This window comes from Oryzias latipes, chromosome 24, assembly GCF_053564925.1.
Source record: "Oryzias latipes strain Hd-rR chromosome 24, Olatipes_Hd-rR_3.1".
Lineage (NCBI taxonomy): Eukaryota > Metazoa > Chordata > Actinopteri > Beloniformes > Adrianichthyidae > Oryzias > Oryzias latipes.
Window position 1 is genome coordinate 22772598 of NC_136260.1, and position 17240 is coordinate 22789837.

General features: G+C 40.9%; 1 protein-coding gene across 4 annotated transcripts in view; it reads left to right on the forward strand.

Annotated features, from left to right (window-relative positions):
- plcb1l (phospholipase C beta 1-like) overlaps positions 1-17240 on the forward strand; it is a 192232-nt gene that overhangs the window by 131414 nt on the left and 43578 nt on the right. For all 4 annotated transcript variants that reach the window (XR_002872859.2, XM_078943207.1, XM_023952847.2 and 1 more), the window contains 4 exons: positions 10740-10880; positions 10977-11056; positions 14889-14942; positions 16224-16299. Coding sequence is in view for 3 of the 4 variants with exons in the window: in XM_078943207.1 (XP_078799333.1) it covers positions 10740-10880; positions 10977-11056; positions 14889-14942; positions 16224-16299 (351 nt within the window). In the remaining variant the exon portion in view is untranslated. The remainder of the gene's footprint in view (positions 1-10739; positions 10881-10976; positions 11057-14888; positions 14943-16223; positions 16300-17240) is intronic.

Genomic DNA, 17240 nt, shown 5'->3' on the forward strand with positions numbered 1-17240 from the left:
ATGCCCTTGTGGGTGGATACAGGCTGTTTGTGCCTGTGGAAACAGCATCACCCATACTTCATACGTGCGTTATCCTTATAAATACTTCACAATGCACCTACCCAGCGCATGACAATGGTACATTACAGGAGGATGACCTCCTCTCTACAGCCCTCCACAGACCTGGACAACCCAAAAACACGCAGCACCCATTCGGGTCAACCCTTCCATGTCACTAAGGCCTGCATTAAGTGGAAGGGCACTGCAAATTACAGCATAGCATCAACAGCTGCTAAGTCCAATGCTACGTTCATGTGGCGGGCATTCAAGAATGCCCATTTAGCATTCAATGTTTAGATTGGTGCATGTACCTACGATTGGTGCGAAATGTTGAAGCGGTGTAGACCCCGCTCCAGGCTTTGTCTTTCACAGCTCTATTCCGATAAGTGAAAGTCTTGGTGCCACAAACGGCTACCATTATTTCTCCTCCATGATTAATTTACAACTTCCCATTAAAATGAATTAACTAAAAAGGATGGCATCTATACTTCGCTACCAAATCGGAGTCCCTGATTGCTCAAAGGTGAACTGGTTTGACATTCAATGTGCTTTTAATGGGCGCACGTCATAGAAACGTGGGAGTTTTGAGCGTGGAAGCCCGTTTACCCAGACTTTTCATTGAAAGTGGTCCTTTGAACGTGCTTTGCTGAGCCCAGTGTGAGCGTATCTTCAGAGTGTAAAGCAGCTTCTGTTTAGGCTGTAGTGTGAGCGCAGAAACCGCCAGACCACGAGGCCAAGGGAGCCTGATGCGGAGTAAAACAGTCATGTGAGTAAATCCAGGCTGTGCTGCGTTAACTAGGATGTTCAGCAGAGGAAGCATCATGTCTGAAGGTCCCGTACCGCTAAAGCTTCCCTACAAACAGATATTTAAAATAAAGCTGTGTTTACAGCTTCATGAAAACAGTCTTTTGTGCTCCAGCACAGATGTGCCTCAGTGCACAGAGCAAGGTTCAAAAAGACACGCTTGGATGAGTTCAGTGTGGAGTGTTGGATTTACTGGAAGGGGGATTGCGATGCAGGCTTTTCTGTTCAGGATCAGTTCTCAGCCTTAAGCGTGCTCTGCAGATGGTAAAAGGAGTTTTGTATCTTTGTATTCTTTAGGTTTTCTGAGCACAGAGGAGAACACGACTCACAGAAAACCTTCAACTAACTGAATGAGCTAGAATTGCATGAGTGATGAGCCATCAGGCAGCGTGAGGGTTAAGTGTCTGAGATGAGCTGCAGGTGAAACTCACACTCGCACGGAAAAGGAAACCAGGAAAAAAATGCAACAAGCTCCACAATAGAGACAAGCTTTGAAAAAAAAAGAGACTCGGCTCACCTGGATCCACCGTCGAAACCATGAAAAAATGTAATTTAGCTCAAGTCTTTTCTACAAAGAAAATGTGAAGATACTGAATCCTGGCAGAAGAACTGGATGAAGCTCTTTTTTTAAGAAAGAGAAAATGATTCAAAGCACAAATACCAAATGTTACAGTTCCTCAAATGACCACAGGGGGCTGGTTTTGGAGGGAGCAATTCCATTTTGACTCCCATGTTAAAAAAAAAAATCAATTTTTACACAAAAAATTTAGCTTATGAGCAGAAAACACAGATTTTTTTAAATTTGATGCTTTATTTACTTTTCACGATAATTGTGTGTTGTGCCCATATCGCTTGCTTGTAACTGTTTTTAAAATTTTTGCACTGTTTTTGTTCAAACCCCTGACCATTCCATAATTTTTTGTGCATTCAGACAAAATCCTCCGTGGTTGAGTTTCACCATTGAAGACCTTTAGAATATAATATGGTTTTTATATAAATAAATGCTGTCAGACAATTTGAGATGAGATGAGATGCAAATACGTAGCTGGAAATTGTTTAACTTTTAGTTTGGGGCCTTTTTCAACATTTTCTTTTTATTCTTAAACAATTTGCTTAATAATTAACATTTAAAAGTTTTTGTTTGTTTTTTTAGCTATGTTTGATCAGTCTTTTTGTTTTTTTTCCAGATATTTTCTTCACGATATTACACAATACTTGCACAATAATTTTTTTTACTGCAAAAATTAAGTTAAAACTGTTTTTCTGTTTTAGAACAGTGATTAAAAAAGTGTAAAGATAGAAGAAAGTTGTATAAATAAAAATCATGGGGACAAAAATGATGAAATAATGTAATAATAAGCCAATAATGATAATAAGGCAAACATTAGATGTCCAAACACTAATGCTTGTTTTATAATAAAGATTTCAAAGCAAATAACTTACATTCAGATAATATTTAGAATGAATACTGTTCTGGGGTGACCGTCCTTCTTACTTACAATATCACTGGAAAACTCACTGGTGAGGTCAGAGGTCAGCTCATCGTTATAACATTGCTGTATTTTTATTTATTTTTTCCTTTTCAGAGTTAAAGAGTAAAACTACTGGACAGGATAATTAACTATACTGAGTTATACTGTTTTTTTAGGCTTCCTTGCTGTAAAAATCTCAAAGCCTTCAAAGGATGTTGGGTGTTCCAACCCTCACAGCTCCATCTGAAGCCTGGCGTTGGATGTAAATGATGGATGACTTTCCAGAGAGAACGACTGCGTGTCACCACGAACTACTGCTGGTCCTCTGGCCTTTTTGAAATGCCGCGCTATCTGCTCTGCGTTTTCCCCTCCGTCCTCCCCTCTCTTTCACATTTCATGTCTCACTGCTCTGGGGTTAATGAAATGTCCCCGCTGAAGAGCTGCAATAAGAGATTGTAAAGTCCACGTCAGCTTTCAGCCTCCTCCCACGCCTCTCCTCTACCAGCGCATGACAGAGCATCAGCGGCATGCAGCCGCTGGCAAATGGATGCGACTGTGGAGCTCAGGGAGAAGTCCTACTCTAATACAGATTCCAGAGTGGCGCTCTTGTCCGTCAAGCTTTCCGATGACATTTAAGGAGGTGGAGAATCGGAGTAAATCTCCTTTAAATTCAGTCCTTTGAAAACAGCAGAAATTTGTCTTTGCTGTTTTTAGCTTTTGTCTTTTTACAGTGAATATTTTCTGTCTTACTCACATTTATTCCTCCTTTTCTCTTGTGCACATAGTACCGGGTAAAAATGGAAGTTTTTGGCAGAAAATTGTGATGTCACAGCGGGAGAAACCATCCAAAAAATGCCCGAAATGTCTTATGGGTCTAAAAGATATTATTCCAAAATCCACTAACAAGTCCAAAACGCACATTTAGGATATCTGAGTTTGAAGTTCTAAAATTATCATGGAATTTTGCTCAATATAAAAAATAAAACTTTTGTATCACCGATCCGACTATTGTGAAAATGTAATCCATGAATCATTTGCTCAAACTGAATGAAACAATATAACAAATAAACATATTAGAAATGGGGGCGTGGTTAACAAAAAAAGCTTAGTTGCCAAGGAAATCTAAAAGTTTACTTTTGCCGATTCTTCTACAAATGGCATTGACCTGTTCGTCACCACCAGGCGACCGATAACTACAATGGTTGCTATGAAGATAAAGACAACAGAAATCTGCCATTTTGAAAAAAAAAGTGTCAAGAGGGAGCAGCGAGGTTGAGGGACAATTAGCGCTATACAACGCCGCTTACAGCTTCATTTGTTTATTTATTTTTGCTCATTTTTATTTGACTCTGTGTTTTTTAGAGTTCATCTATGCAAACTTTGTATTTGCACATTGTGTCATTCTCCAACCCTGGGATAGAGTCCTCCAGCCGTAGTCAAATACCTACTTCATGATTCCTGATTTTAGAGTTCACCTTCAAATAGCTGAATACGTGAGACCAGGACCGCAGACCGTGGTGTGTCTTCTGACAGCTGACTGATAAGAGCCTGAACTTTTACTCTTTGCCTGCTGGGCAATTCCCCGCCAGCGGACGGCTCCATCCGCTGACACTTGAGGGCTCAGATGACCAGAGAGAATAAAAAAAAGAAGCAGAGACAGCCCTCTGTGTAGAAAATGAGAGGTGACAACAGATACAGACGAGAGAGGTGGCTGCCCCACAGGCTTTCTTCATCTCTTCCTGATTCCACTTTGCACACCGCTCTCTTGTGCTCCGGCTTTGATCGTGTATACAGCGCCGTTTTTCAGACTTTTGTCTTTGGCGTATACTTGTTCTAGTTCTATTGCAAAGCATTTTCATGCAAAAATAGAAGGAAAAAAGGAGACTTTTCTATCGTGTTGACATGAAACTCTGTTTCTGTTGAGGCCCAACCCTGCAGTGTGTGAATATTATGGTAGTTGGTCTGAACTGCAGTGCATGCTGCAGACCTGCTTTATGGCTGCTTGGCTGAATCCTGCCGTACTTTCAGTCCAAAGAGCATTTGCAGGAAGTCACGTGCTGAGTAGATGTGTCCACGCCACATTTGGAAGTGTCTGCATACTGAATGAACATGTTAATTGTTTTTGCTTTTCCCCTGACTTCACATGCATGTCTTGAAAGTGCAAACGAGAGCTTTCGGTGGATTAAGTTGGCCATTTGCAAAGACCAGCTCCGGCTGGGTGATGAGGAAGTGGCTTTTTCTTTTTTTTCTTTCGTTTATCGGGATGAGCGTTTGGATGCGGTCTGTCTCCATAAGTTATGACGCGGATCATGTTTAAAACAGCAGCGTGCAGCGTGACCCTCTTAAATAAATGACTGCATCTACAAGAGCGAGAGTCTTCTTAGGATTAGCTCCGCTGAGGGCGAAAAACTCTGCAGACGAATGGTTTACATGAATTTACAAATGGGTGCAAACAGACTATATAAAGCAATTAGACGGAAATTAAACATTTCTCCCAAAATGTTATTTCCCCAGGTGTAACAACACAAAGTCCACCTCCCCAGCGTGGTTCAGCAATCACAAGAATCTCAATTTGAGTTCTTTTTTCTTCAAAAGTTAAAGGTTTTACGACGCTCCAACACCCTGAGGAGCTTGTTCGTTAACAAAGCTGACAGAAGCGGAGCCCTGCAGAACACTCTGCTGTCTACCAGCTTGAAATATTAATGCGTCCTCCACTAAACATTTATGCTGAAGACAGGCTTCCTGGCTTTAACTCAATCTTCTGTTATTGTCAAGGAAGAGCTGTCCATTTCCCATTCAGAAAGGCCCCAACAAGATCCAGTTTTAAACAACTCTGTTGAATCGTTTCTGCTTTATTCTCTCGTTCTTGTGTAGTCATCCATCAGTCATTTGAGAAACATTCATCTCTATGACTGATAGAAAAACAAAATCACGTCAAGGTCAAACAGAAAAAAGTGCACAATATGAAGACGAAAAAACTATTTCTGTAGTTACTTTTAAGCCTGTTTAACCCTTTAAGGGCCTCCATCATACAAAATCAACGTTTAAAGCTTTTGAGTGTGTTGTAGTGTTCATCCCTCACTATGAACAACCCCAAAGCGGTGTTTACACATTTCTGAGTATTTCTCTAAAACCTGCTCTCTGAGCACCAGCCCCTCACAATCTTGAAAACGAGCGGGTCCTCACATTGTGACATCACAAAGTGAGGAACAGCCCCATCCAGGAAGAGTCTGCGCTGCCAGCACTGCTAACAGACACGCCCACTTTCTCTGTGGAGCTAGCGGTGATCGACTAAATGCTTCCATTTTATATACACAATATGCGCATCCATCTTTGCAAAAGTTTGAATGTTTGTTTTCATGGGAGAAAAGATAGATAGATAGATAGATAGATAGATAGATAGATAGATAGATAGATAGATAGATAGATAGATAGATAGATAGATAGATAGATAGATAGATAGATAGATAGATAGATAGATAGATAGATAGATAGATAGATAGATAGATAGATAGATAGATAGATAGATAGATAGATAGATAGATAGATAGATAGATAGATAGATAGATAGATAGATAGATAGATAGATAGATAGATAGATAGATAGTGGAGCGCCACAATCAAGAGGCTGGAATAATATACAGGAACATGTGTGCAGAATATGGACTGGAAACCCCAAGGTCAAAATGGGAAACACCTCCGAAGGTGGTAGAGAATGAGAGGGCAAAGATCCGGTGGGACTTCCAGATCCAGACTGATAGGATGGTAATGGCGAACCAACCAGACATTGTAGTGGTGGATAAAGAACAGAGGAAAGCCGTTGTGGTGGATGTGGCAGTGCCAAGCGATGGAAACATCAGGAAGAAGGAACATGAGAAACTGGAGAAATACCAGGGACTCAGAGAAGAACTGGAGAAAGCCTGGAAAGTGAAGGTGACAGTGGTGCCTGTGGTAATTGGAGCACTCGGGGGAGTAACCCCCAAGCTGGAGGAGTGGCTACAACAGATACCTGGAAAGACCTCAGACCTCTCAGTCCAGAAAAGTGCAGTGCTAGGAACAGCTAAGATACTGCGCAGGACCCTCAAGCTCCCAGGAATATATATATATATATATATATATATATATATATATATATATATATATATATATATATATATATATGTACACACACACACACACACACACAGGGTTTGAAAGGGTTAAAGTGGTCTCTCTCTGTGAAAGTCAATTTTCTTTACAAACTGCTTCGTAAAATCGTTCTTGTAAGTATTGATTTTAGTCATGGAATTCAAATTCCGATCTTGTGAGCTGGTCTGACCTAAATCTACCCCACACTTGTTGAGAGGCTTATTTTGCTGGTAGTTGGGTCATCATCAATCATTCATGCTGGCATTTCCTTTCATCTGATTCCTCTGTGTGTATATTTAGCAGCACAAACTTGGGCGCTTTTCTTGATCTGAGCCTGCTGTAGGCTTTACGCTGATGGAAACGTGCGCACGCCGGACTGCGTGTGCATGTCAGCTCAGACAGGTGCCACGCTTCAGGTTTAATGGCTCACGGTGGGGCTGGCTCCCCGTTGGCAGTCAGAATCCCTTTTCGTGTGCCCAGCAGAGTGTGACAGTTTGAGTGTCAGGACGGCGACACGCTAATGCAGGCAGAGAAAGTTGCTGTATTTCCTCAGGCTGCACATTCACTTGAATGCTAAATGTCGAGGCGAAGCTCACATGTCGACACGCTGCAGCTGGTAGCGGGCACCATCAAGGCTCGACTGAAGAAACACTTGGAGAGGCACAAAGTAAAGTCAAGCCGCAAACGGCGTGTTACGCCCCTGTCTAGGGGCTTGTAAAAGGATGTAACATAAAGGTAAAAGGAAAAAGGAAACACACCAACGACTCTCATGAACACCCAGGCTGAAATTCAGCTGGGAATTTATTTACAGGGAAAACAACTCTAAACTACACAACAACTACAAAACCAAAACATAAGGACCAAAGGGTTCCAACAGAAAATGTGTGGCAGTACTTCAACCTGTGCTGGACGTCCACAGCCAATCAGGTGCTCTGGACACTTTGGGATCCAATCTGCACCCCACTATAGGAGGGGATGAAAAGGAAAGACAGAACCTCCCACTGCAGCAGAAAACAAAAGAAAACATACAAAAAATCTCTCCAAAAGTGCAAAAAAAACTATTTTGCGGCCACAGCCGTAACACGCCGTTGTGTGGCCCAAAGGCGCTACTGATCCTCACCCCACTCCACCCCCCATTACACCCTTTTTACCTGCCCTCATTGGCTGAGCGGCTAACTCTCGCCCCTAACTCTCTCCTTCTGCCCCTCCCACCCTGATCAGAGCTGCACATGACAAATCCATGAAAAAAGCCTTTTCTGTTGGCTTCATCTCCATAGCAACAATTATTTTTATTTTTTGGTCGCCTGGTGGTGGCGAACAGGTTGATGTAATTTTTAGAAGAATCTGCAAAAGTACGTTTTTGGATTTCCTTGGCAACAAAGGTTTTTTGCAAACTACGCCCACATTCCTAATATGCTAAAATCACGCCACACTACAAAACTCCAATTTCTAATTTCAACCTTTTTTCTCAAGTATCTCTCCACTGATGCTCATGGAGTTAGGAGGTGATACATTGAAACCCCCAGGAGGAGTTTCAATTTTGAGCTGGTGGCAAAGGGGATTGATTTTATAATATTCAAGATGGCGGCGCCCTTTCCAATGTCAAAGGTCAATGAAACTTTGATTGTGGTTGTAGACTTAACCCAGTGGTGTGAATTCTTGGTAAAAATTGCTTAAACAAAAGTTTTATTTTCCCAAACTGTGCAAAAACTAGAATAACACAAATTTTCACAATCTACCACAAAATGGCCACCAAGCCATAGGTCTTGTTGGCATCCCATAATAATTTCAACAAGTTCTTTGGATATCTTTAACATGTGCGTTTTTGTTTCATTAGTGGATTCGGAAACATTTTTTGGAGCCCCATGGGAGAATTTAGCCCCATTCTGTTGTTTCCATGGTTTCTCCTGCTGTGACGTCATCCTTTTGTTGAGGGGGCGCTCATTTACTTTGACAAAAACGTGCAGTAGATAAAAACAATTGCTAAAACAGCATAGTCTTGCAGTTAAAATAATAACCATTAATTTATCTTTTGGGGCTTTTTAATTTGAGAACACCAAAGCCGTCCTCTGGTGGCCCATAGCCCACCACCTTCTCTTTGTTCCTCCAAATTTCCTTCCTGTGAGGTATTAGGAACCCCTAACGGGACCAGCAGCAATTAAATTTGATCCCCTTCGTTTTTTCATTGCGTTCCGTTCACAGCTTTATTCCTGCACCTCTTCATCTTTACGGCTCTGCTCTTGTCCAGCAGCCTTGCATCCAAATCTCCTCCATTGCATCCGCAGATGTCTCTCCAGTGGAAGTGTCATCTGCAGCCGCCTCACAGATCAGGACTGGCTGCATGTAAGGAGACGAGCGACACGATCAGTTAAAGGCTACATCAAAACAGGATCAAATAGTATTGGCGGGAAAAGAAAAAAAGCCTTGGACTCTTCTCTTGTCGGTTCTGAGAAGCGTCTCCTCTCTGGCGGTCAGCCGAGGAATTCTGCAAATTGCATTGCAGCTTTTACGCTTTAAACCGTTAAAAGTGACCAGTGGTTTCGATCAGCAAATGGAGGCTTTCTCGTGGTCAAGCCTGAACAGCCCAAAAGTGGAAATGTTCTTAAAAAAATCTCAGAAAGTCAATCATAATGGCTGCCTCTAAACCTCACATTATATCAACATGACACAGAGCACAATGCTTCTTCTTCTTCTTTTTTCTCTTTCGATTTGGGTAAATTAGAAAGAGCTCATTTGCTTTCTCTCCAAAATCCCTTGCAGGGCTTTTTGTTGTGTTAATTAGCCCAGAAAGAACATTTAGTACGTTTCCTGCATACGGAGAGGAGAGCTATTCTCTGAGGCAAGCTAGTCTGTGTTCTATGATTTTGCACTAAAGATGAGCTGCTTACTTGCACATTTATTGAAATTAGTTAGAAGTATTTCTCCTTGGTAAATCACAGAATACCTCCAGTTACAGGGGAAACTGGGCTGCTGCTGTCCTCCTGCATTTTTGCTGAAATCAAAAGAATCTGATTATTTTTATTCTGAAGATGCAAATGGAACAAATGGAAGTCTGGACACTGACGTTTCTGCTCATCAGTTTCAAGCATTTCTCTATGCAGCATAAAGGATCACTATATTTCTCTCGATAAATTATTGAATTTATTTCTAATGTAAAAAATGAGATAAAAAAGAAATGGCCCCATACCCCCATTGGCTGATTTGCTGCTTCACTCTCCCCATCTGCCTGCCTGGTCAAAACTGCACATGAAAAATTCAATTAAAAAAAAAAAAAACTTTTTTCAAAATGGCGTTTTTTTATTGGTGTTATCTCCATAGCAACCATTTGATGTTTTGGTCACCTGGGGATGAAGAACAGTTCTATATATTTTTCAACAAATTGGCTAAAGTTACGTATTTAGATTTCTATAGCAATGGAGGTTTTTTGTTAGCCCCGCCCACATTCATAGTATATTCATATCACATGTTATATTGTTTTGTTCAGCTTTATCCAGAGATTCATCTATTGCATTTTAGCAGTGCAAAATTCTGGTTATAAAAGGGGATGCAACAGGGAAACGCCACTTTAGTGAGCTCACCACGCCAATGTTGTTAAAAATCTAAACATTTTATAATCCATCATTTTTTCCCCCAAGTAAATTCCAAGTAATGCTGGAGGAGTTTGGAGGTGATAGATTGAAATCCAGAAGAGGAGTTTAAATCTTTTTGCTTAAAAGCGCAGAAGGAAAGAAGAAAAAAAACAATCCGTGTTCAGCAGAACTGCTGCTAGAGACCGAATAAAAGTAAAAGCAAAACAACAAAAAAGGTTTAAAGGAGTCTGAGTTGAAAATATCAAGGGATTCATTTAAAAGCAACAATTATAAATGAAGGTTTGTTGGATTTTAGCCTTAAACAAGGGAATTTACTGAGACTTCCAGCTTTACTTCTAAGTCTACAAATGTCTCGTCTTTTATTTCTGAGCTGCCTTGTTTGTTGCTTTTTTGGACTTTTTGGGTCACACTACTTGGCCAGTCCGTGTCGGGCTAACGTCCCGTAAATCAGCTGAAGCATTAAATGTTAACTCGCTTCTGCTACACGTCACACATGTCGACATTGTTCATTTCACTTCCTCAAATATAGGTGAAAAAAAACACTTTTTTTCCGCTCTGTTTTACATCACTTGAAGTTTTGTTTGATCTGTTAGTTCTTAGGATGCAAATGTGACTGATTTATTTCCAACTTCGAGAAACCATGACCTGAAAATGTTCTCAGTTGGAACTGAGCATCGGTTGGTGCTTTTTTTCTTTTCTTTTGAAGGACGCTAAACTCCGTGAGGTGCTGGACATCAGCACCCTGGTGGGGAAGTTGGAAAACAGGATGCTGACGGTGGTGAGCGGCACGGACATGGTTAACATCACCTATCTGAACTTCATGGCCTTTCAGGAGGAGATCGCAAAGGTACGAGCGGCTGGGAAAAGCGTGGTGTTTTTGTGTTTGACACAGAAATGCACTAGAGATCTGGGAGTTGCAGACTTGTGTGTTTACCTTTGGCAGGAATGGGCAGAGGAGCTCTTCAAGCTGGCATCAAACCTGCTGGTGCAAAACTCTTCAAGAGAGACCTGCCTGGAGAAGGTGTAAGTTTTCTGCAGGAATAAAAGCCAACACTTAAACATTTTATTGGACACATTTGCAATTACTAGGGATGCGCTAAATATGTGCAAACAAAGCCACATTCGGCCTTCTGTGGATGTTAGCTAAAGTAAAGCTGAATAGTGGCCTGTGATGCGATGACGCAAGAAAGATTTAGTTAATCAATGATATTGCAACTTCTGTAAGATGCTGAGGTATTCTAAAGTGATTGAGAGTGACAAAAGAATGATAGTTTGCAGCAAATGTGGAACCAAATTATCAGGAGGGGGTTCATCTGCTAAAACCTTTTCCACCTAAGTATGTAAAAGCCAAAAGCACGACAAATCTGAGTAAAAGATCCTGTAGCAGCTGAACGGAAAGCTAGCAGCACTCCTTCTTTGGCTAAAGGAAGCCGAAAGTACCAGAATTCATTGCTTTAGATGACCAACCGTTTAGTGTTGTGGAAAACAGAAATGAAAAACTGGATCGGCAACTGGAATGATAAAAGAAAATGGAAAAGCATGTCTGCAATTTGTGCAAGACTACGCACTCTAAAAAGAAAAAAAAGTTGATACAACTTAAATGTATCATTTCAATTGGTAAGACGTAATTGAATTACATTAATTCAACTTATTATTTTATGTCTTTCCAACTCATTTTAATGTGTTGAACTAACTTAATTTTTCTTTTTTTTTACATTATTTATACAACCTAAATTAACACGTTGACCTAACTAAATATAATACATTTATCCAGTATAATGAATTTCTGCCTTTGGTTCTTAAATATATATATTTTTCTCTAGTATTTAATTATTCTTACATAAGAGTTTGAGCCAACAGGCCTTGAAATTTCCATATCAAAGACATGAATTACTAAGCTATGTCTCACACTACAAGGCAGGACCTCAAATATCATGAACTCTGTCTTTATTGTTGGGACATATGGTGTCTTTCCGCACAAAGGGGGTTGGTCATCATCCTCTCCCAAACTCTAAAAAACAGTTTAAATTACTAGTTAAAACAGAGTAAAACAGCGAGACAACAAAACACATGGACAAAAACTCACAGTTAAACCCCAATCTGCCCAGACAGGCACAGAAAATGGTATCCCACAATTCCTTGTGCTGCCTTACGTTATGACATCATGACACATTGACAGCTTCACACCAAAGTTACACCATCTTAATTCAATTAAGTTGATTGAAAGTAAAATAACTATGTCAGACAACCAACTACGTGTTATTCTTAAGTTGAATGAACTCAAAAAAATGATTTATTTTCACCAAACTAAATAATTAAGTTTAATCAATGTAAAAAAGTTTATCTTTCCAACTACGACCCAAATACTCTTTTTAGAGTGTGCAATAGTTAAAAAATGATTTAAAAAACTCAGCATGCACATTTGATATTCAGTAACTGTTCGGTTTATGTTTCCATTTTTACTCTGCCTCAAATTTTCATTTTGGTGCAGATTTAGTCATTAGTGTTTCCTCCTTTATCGCTGAAGTTACATACCAAAAATAATCTATAGAGTAGTCATCTTCATTTTTTACAACAATTACGTATTTTTAATGCTGTAAAAGTCCTCACCACACACTTTAATACCTCTTTCAGTCAGACATGAACATTTTCACACTTTTCTGTCTTGTTTAAACTCTTAAAGTTCAAAAGTCCAGTTTTATAGAATAACAACATAGACCTGATGGTGATTGAAGCTTCATGTAGATTTGACAAACTGAATGCATTCTGCACAAGAGACTAACAATGGTTTACACACTGTATTAAAAATAAAAAGCTATACTGCACTGAAAAACATCAGGGAAGCGGGTTAACTGCGATACACGATAACCTCCAAAACTTGTGGAATTTAATTTAATTAGATGTGGAGCATTGACTGTACCTGAGAAATGGACTGAATGTCGGTGACGTCACCCATTGAAAATGCCATTTTTTTTATTGCAATCCGGACGCCGCCATGTTGGAGCCAGACATAGTCAGTAAGCAGTGATTCGTCTGAGTCAGTCTGAGTTTCTATAGCAACCAATCTGCCCAATCAGGAGTGAGCTTGTTTGAAGTTCCCACCCCAACGTCTTGAAAATGGGGGCCAAAAGGCTCCACCCTTTTTTATTGAGGCATCTGATTGGTCAGCTTATAACTTGAGTAACTTGCTTTACAGAAGAAATATCAGGAGGATCATCAAGAAAAAAGGTATCAGATCGGTTATTCTGACCAATAGAATGACTGAGTAATTTGGCCGTGTTGGAGCCAGTGATAACTTCTTGTTTGGAATGCCAAACAATCCAGGGCTATGTCCAAATTCCAATCCTGACCTCTAACTACTAAAAAAATATATAGTGCAGCACTATGTAGTGCCCTGAATTTTAAAACCAATTTGGAGATCATGCTCACAATTTTTATTTTTAAACGGCGGATATGACGTCATTAATTTCATAAAGTTAAAATCTAATTAATGTGAGCGTTTTCGGATGATAACTTATGAGTCCACTGTCTTCTGAAGAGAAAAACGTTGATGATTTATTAAAAAAATACAGTCAAATATTGTTATATATTCGCCAATATAATGAACATCGATGCACACTGGTTTTTCGAAGAGACTTCTGGGAAATAACTAGGACACTGGATTTTGGAATTGTAGATACGGACAGCACTAGAAAATGCAGAACGCACTATGTAGGGGTTAGGGAAGGAATTCGGACGCAATCCAGTTCTCTGATACAGTCAATGACGTAGAGGTGTGTATCATCAGCATAAGTTAAAGCTTTTTAAACCATTTTCTTTTAAACAAAATAAAAGTGGATCACTGGTCAAGTGAGTTTTTTTTAACATCTGTCGTCACACCTCCTCGCCGTGTTACATGGACCTAGACCTGGTCCATGGTCCACAGCAGATTTACTCACGTGATGAGCAACAACTTGGATCTCTTCAGACTAAGCTCCTTCAAAAATCCAGAGTAAAGCCTTTTGAGGAAACTCCTGGAATGGATTGTTGACAACTCCCAATCTGCCTGCTGTTTAAAAGAAAAAAAGAGACTATTAACTCACACCGCTGGGAGGGTATTTGACTTATGAGACAATAAAAGCTGCTGTTGCCCACATGGCACAGAGACGACCCAAAAGAACGGAAGACTGCAGCTTTCACAGTCAAGTTCCTGCTCCCCACCTCTGCTGCAGAGTGATGCCGATGTTTCTCCACAGGCGCTCCAAGACTCTCATAAGATTGAAGGGACGGAGGGGGACGGTCAATGTTTCCCAGCATGCTTTCAAAGCGCTGATTGCTGTTAGATGTCTTTTTGTGTTCAGTACAATAGAGCAGAAGTTGTTCTTTTGATTACCTCCAGCATCAATAAGCCGGGTTTTCACACCAGGTGCTGCTTTTGCATCAAGTTAATTCTGTTCAGAGCACATTTTAGGTCAAATTGGCCTCAACATCCTAGTCTCTGGTACTTTCCTTGGGGCAGCCAGTCTGCTCGATGAAGTGGACACTGCAGAGGATTTTAATTATTAGCCGCCAGCCACTTAAAGCTGATAGCTCCTGTTGCAGTTTAGCTATTTATAGCATGGGTTGCCCATGTGGCTGCATGTCTCCCAAAGCTGAAGGCCTCCATGATCGACCTCAAGTGTAGCCTGCAGTGCAAACAAGGACGTCGTTGCTCACAGATCTGCACAAATGCATGCTTCCGTCCTCAATCCAAACTGTGCAGACGCTTGTTAGCTTAGCAATAGTAGCACACCTGCAAAAGAATGCATGTGAGTGTGAACATCGCTGCAGAACCGCTGCTTCATGTTGTTTGAGGCGTGTTCTCCATCCAATGCAGATACACTCGACTGAAGCTGCAGCTCAACCCTGAGGGACGAATCCCTGTCAAGAAGTAAGTCTGTCTGACTCATCCCTCTCCCCCTCCTCCTTTCTGATCAATGCCTTTTTTCTGTACTCTTGGCATTTCCTCACTCCAGCAAACATTTCTGTGGCACACGTGCAAGCAAGAACATTCTTGTATTTATCCCCTCGAGGGTTGTAAATTATCTAAAGCCTCTAATGGCACAACTGTTGAATGTATGCAGGACTTTTATTAGTTCACAGAAATGGCGACCTGTCATCCAGAGCGGCGGCCATCGGAAGCCGAGCTTCCAGGCAGGCAGCCGTGAACTCCTGCGATAACCTCCCACCGGGGAGAACAGCGGGTGTCAAAACAGAGGCGCAGAGATGCACTCCTTGCCGTTTAGGGAATTAACCTCCTGGCTGGGAAGACATGTCTGCTACACTAATGTCAGCTTGACACCCGGCTCCCACTGAGCATACATTCTGCGCTGGTGGATCTGCGCAGACAGACCTCAGCGAGCCGACTGTGACAAACGGAAAAAAAAAGCTAAACAATCCTGCAGAAGCTGGCATGAACAGAGAATCACAGCCGTAAATCAGATTTATTGTATTTACGAGCAAGAATCAAACAACGGATAAATCTGCAGCAGCGGCATTTGATGCGACGGCGGCGCTGAGAGGAGCTGCGCGAGGCTGCAGCAGCTTTCTGAATCTGAATGCAGTCATTGTGAAGAAACACAATGACTGCATGGCGTCTGTTTATGTACGCGCAACTGTTGAGATAAGATTTGTGCGGCTCCCAGATGAGTACGGCGGCGTGATAACGTTAATGAAAACGATAAGGACAATGTGACGCAGCGCCAGAAGCCTTTTTAACCTCCTGTATTTTTCCAATCACCGCACACTCTGCATGATTTGGGTAGTTTAAAAGTTAATTTGCACTCTTTTTAGTCTTTATTTTTTGTATTAAATTGTCCTTTATGCATTTTTTTATCTCTTAGTTTACGTCTTTGAACGAGTTTTTCTTTAGTTTGGCACATTCACTCCCTGCGGCTAATAAAAACATAAAACTGTAAATGATTTTAAAACTCCTTATTCTGCTTTTAAATGAACCAGTAGATCCTATAAATGTTATTTTCTCTTGTCTTTTTGTCATTTTCTGTGTAGTTTTTGTTTCCAACCACCATGACAGTGGAACTGTGCTGCACAGATGCCTTCATGGTGTCATTTCAAAGCTTTACTCAGCCTTGGAGAATGAGTTTCTCTGCTTGTGTGGCATTCTCTGTTTTTACTCATGAGGTTATGTTTTTGTCCCCCCCCCCCTCTACAGTATCTTCAGGATATTCTCAGCAGACAGGAAGCGAGTGGAGACAGCTCTGGAAAGCTGTAACCTCCCTTCTGGCAGAGTAAGACGGAAAATCAAAGCCTTCCTTTTTTCCCTCTCTTTTCTTATTTATTTGGATTTTGTAAACACAAAAGCTGCGTCCTCAGATGTTTTGATTCCCTATTCCAAAAACTCCTTTTCTACACTCATTCATTAAAAACTGCTGCTTGTTTCCGTGTAGTTTTCATACTTTTTGTAATAATGAAGCAAACAGACCCAAATGGAGCGATGAAGATAACTGAAGTGGTTCCATTTGTGCTAAGATCTCTCCTGAGACAAGCCGCCCCTTTGTGCACAGAAGTGTCATCGGATTCCCAACACTTTTTCTGGATGACAATAATAATGTGACACGCAATTTGCATCCCTGGAAGTGCTAAATTGTTGCTTAATCAAGTTCTTAACACAAGCTGACAGACATTTTGCTTTTTGTTAAGCCTCGTGTGTACAGTTATAACTGTAAGATTCCTTCTCACTACCATCACACCTGTTGCGAGCGGCGGGGTGTGGCCTTCAGGTGCCCTCGCTGCCTCTCTCCTGACCCACCCTCGCTGGCAGAGCAGCTGTTACAAACCCCCTCACTCTGTTCCTGCCACCCCAGTCAGAACTGTGGGAGGAATTCATAACGAAAAAATCAAAACGCCGGCTTTTCTGATGAACGGAAGAGGATAAGAGCCCGGAGAAAGGAAAAAAAGGGCATAGAAAATTCTGACTTTTTTCTCAGTATTTTGAGAAAAAGTCAGATTTATGAGAACAAAGTTAGAATTCTGAGATTAAAGTTTGAATTCTAAGATTAAGGTTAGAATTAAAGTAAAATTTCTGAGAAAAAAGTCAGAATTCTGAGATTAAAGTCAGAATTTTCTATACACTTTTTTTTCCATGGCCCTAATCCTCTTCCGTACTGACGATTTTATCTCCATAGCAACCATTTTATCTTTTGGTTGTCTGGTGATGACGAACAGGTCT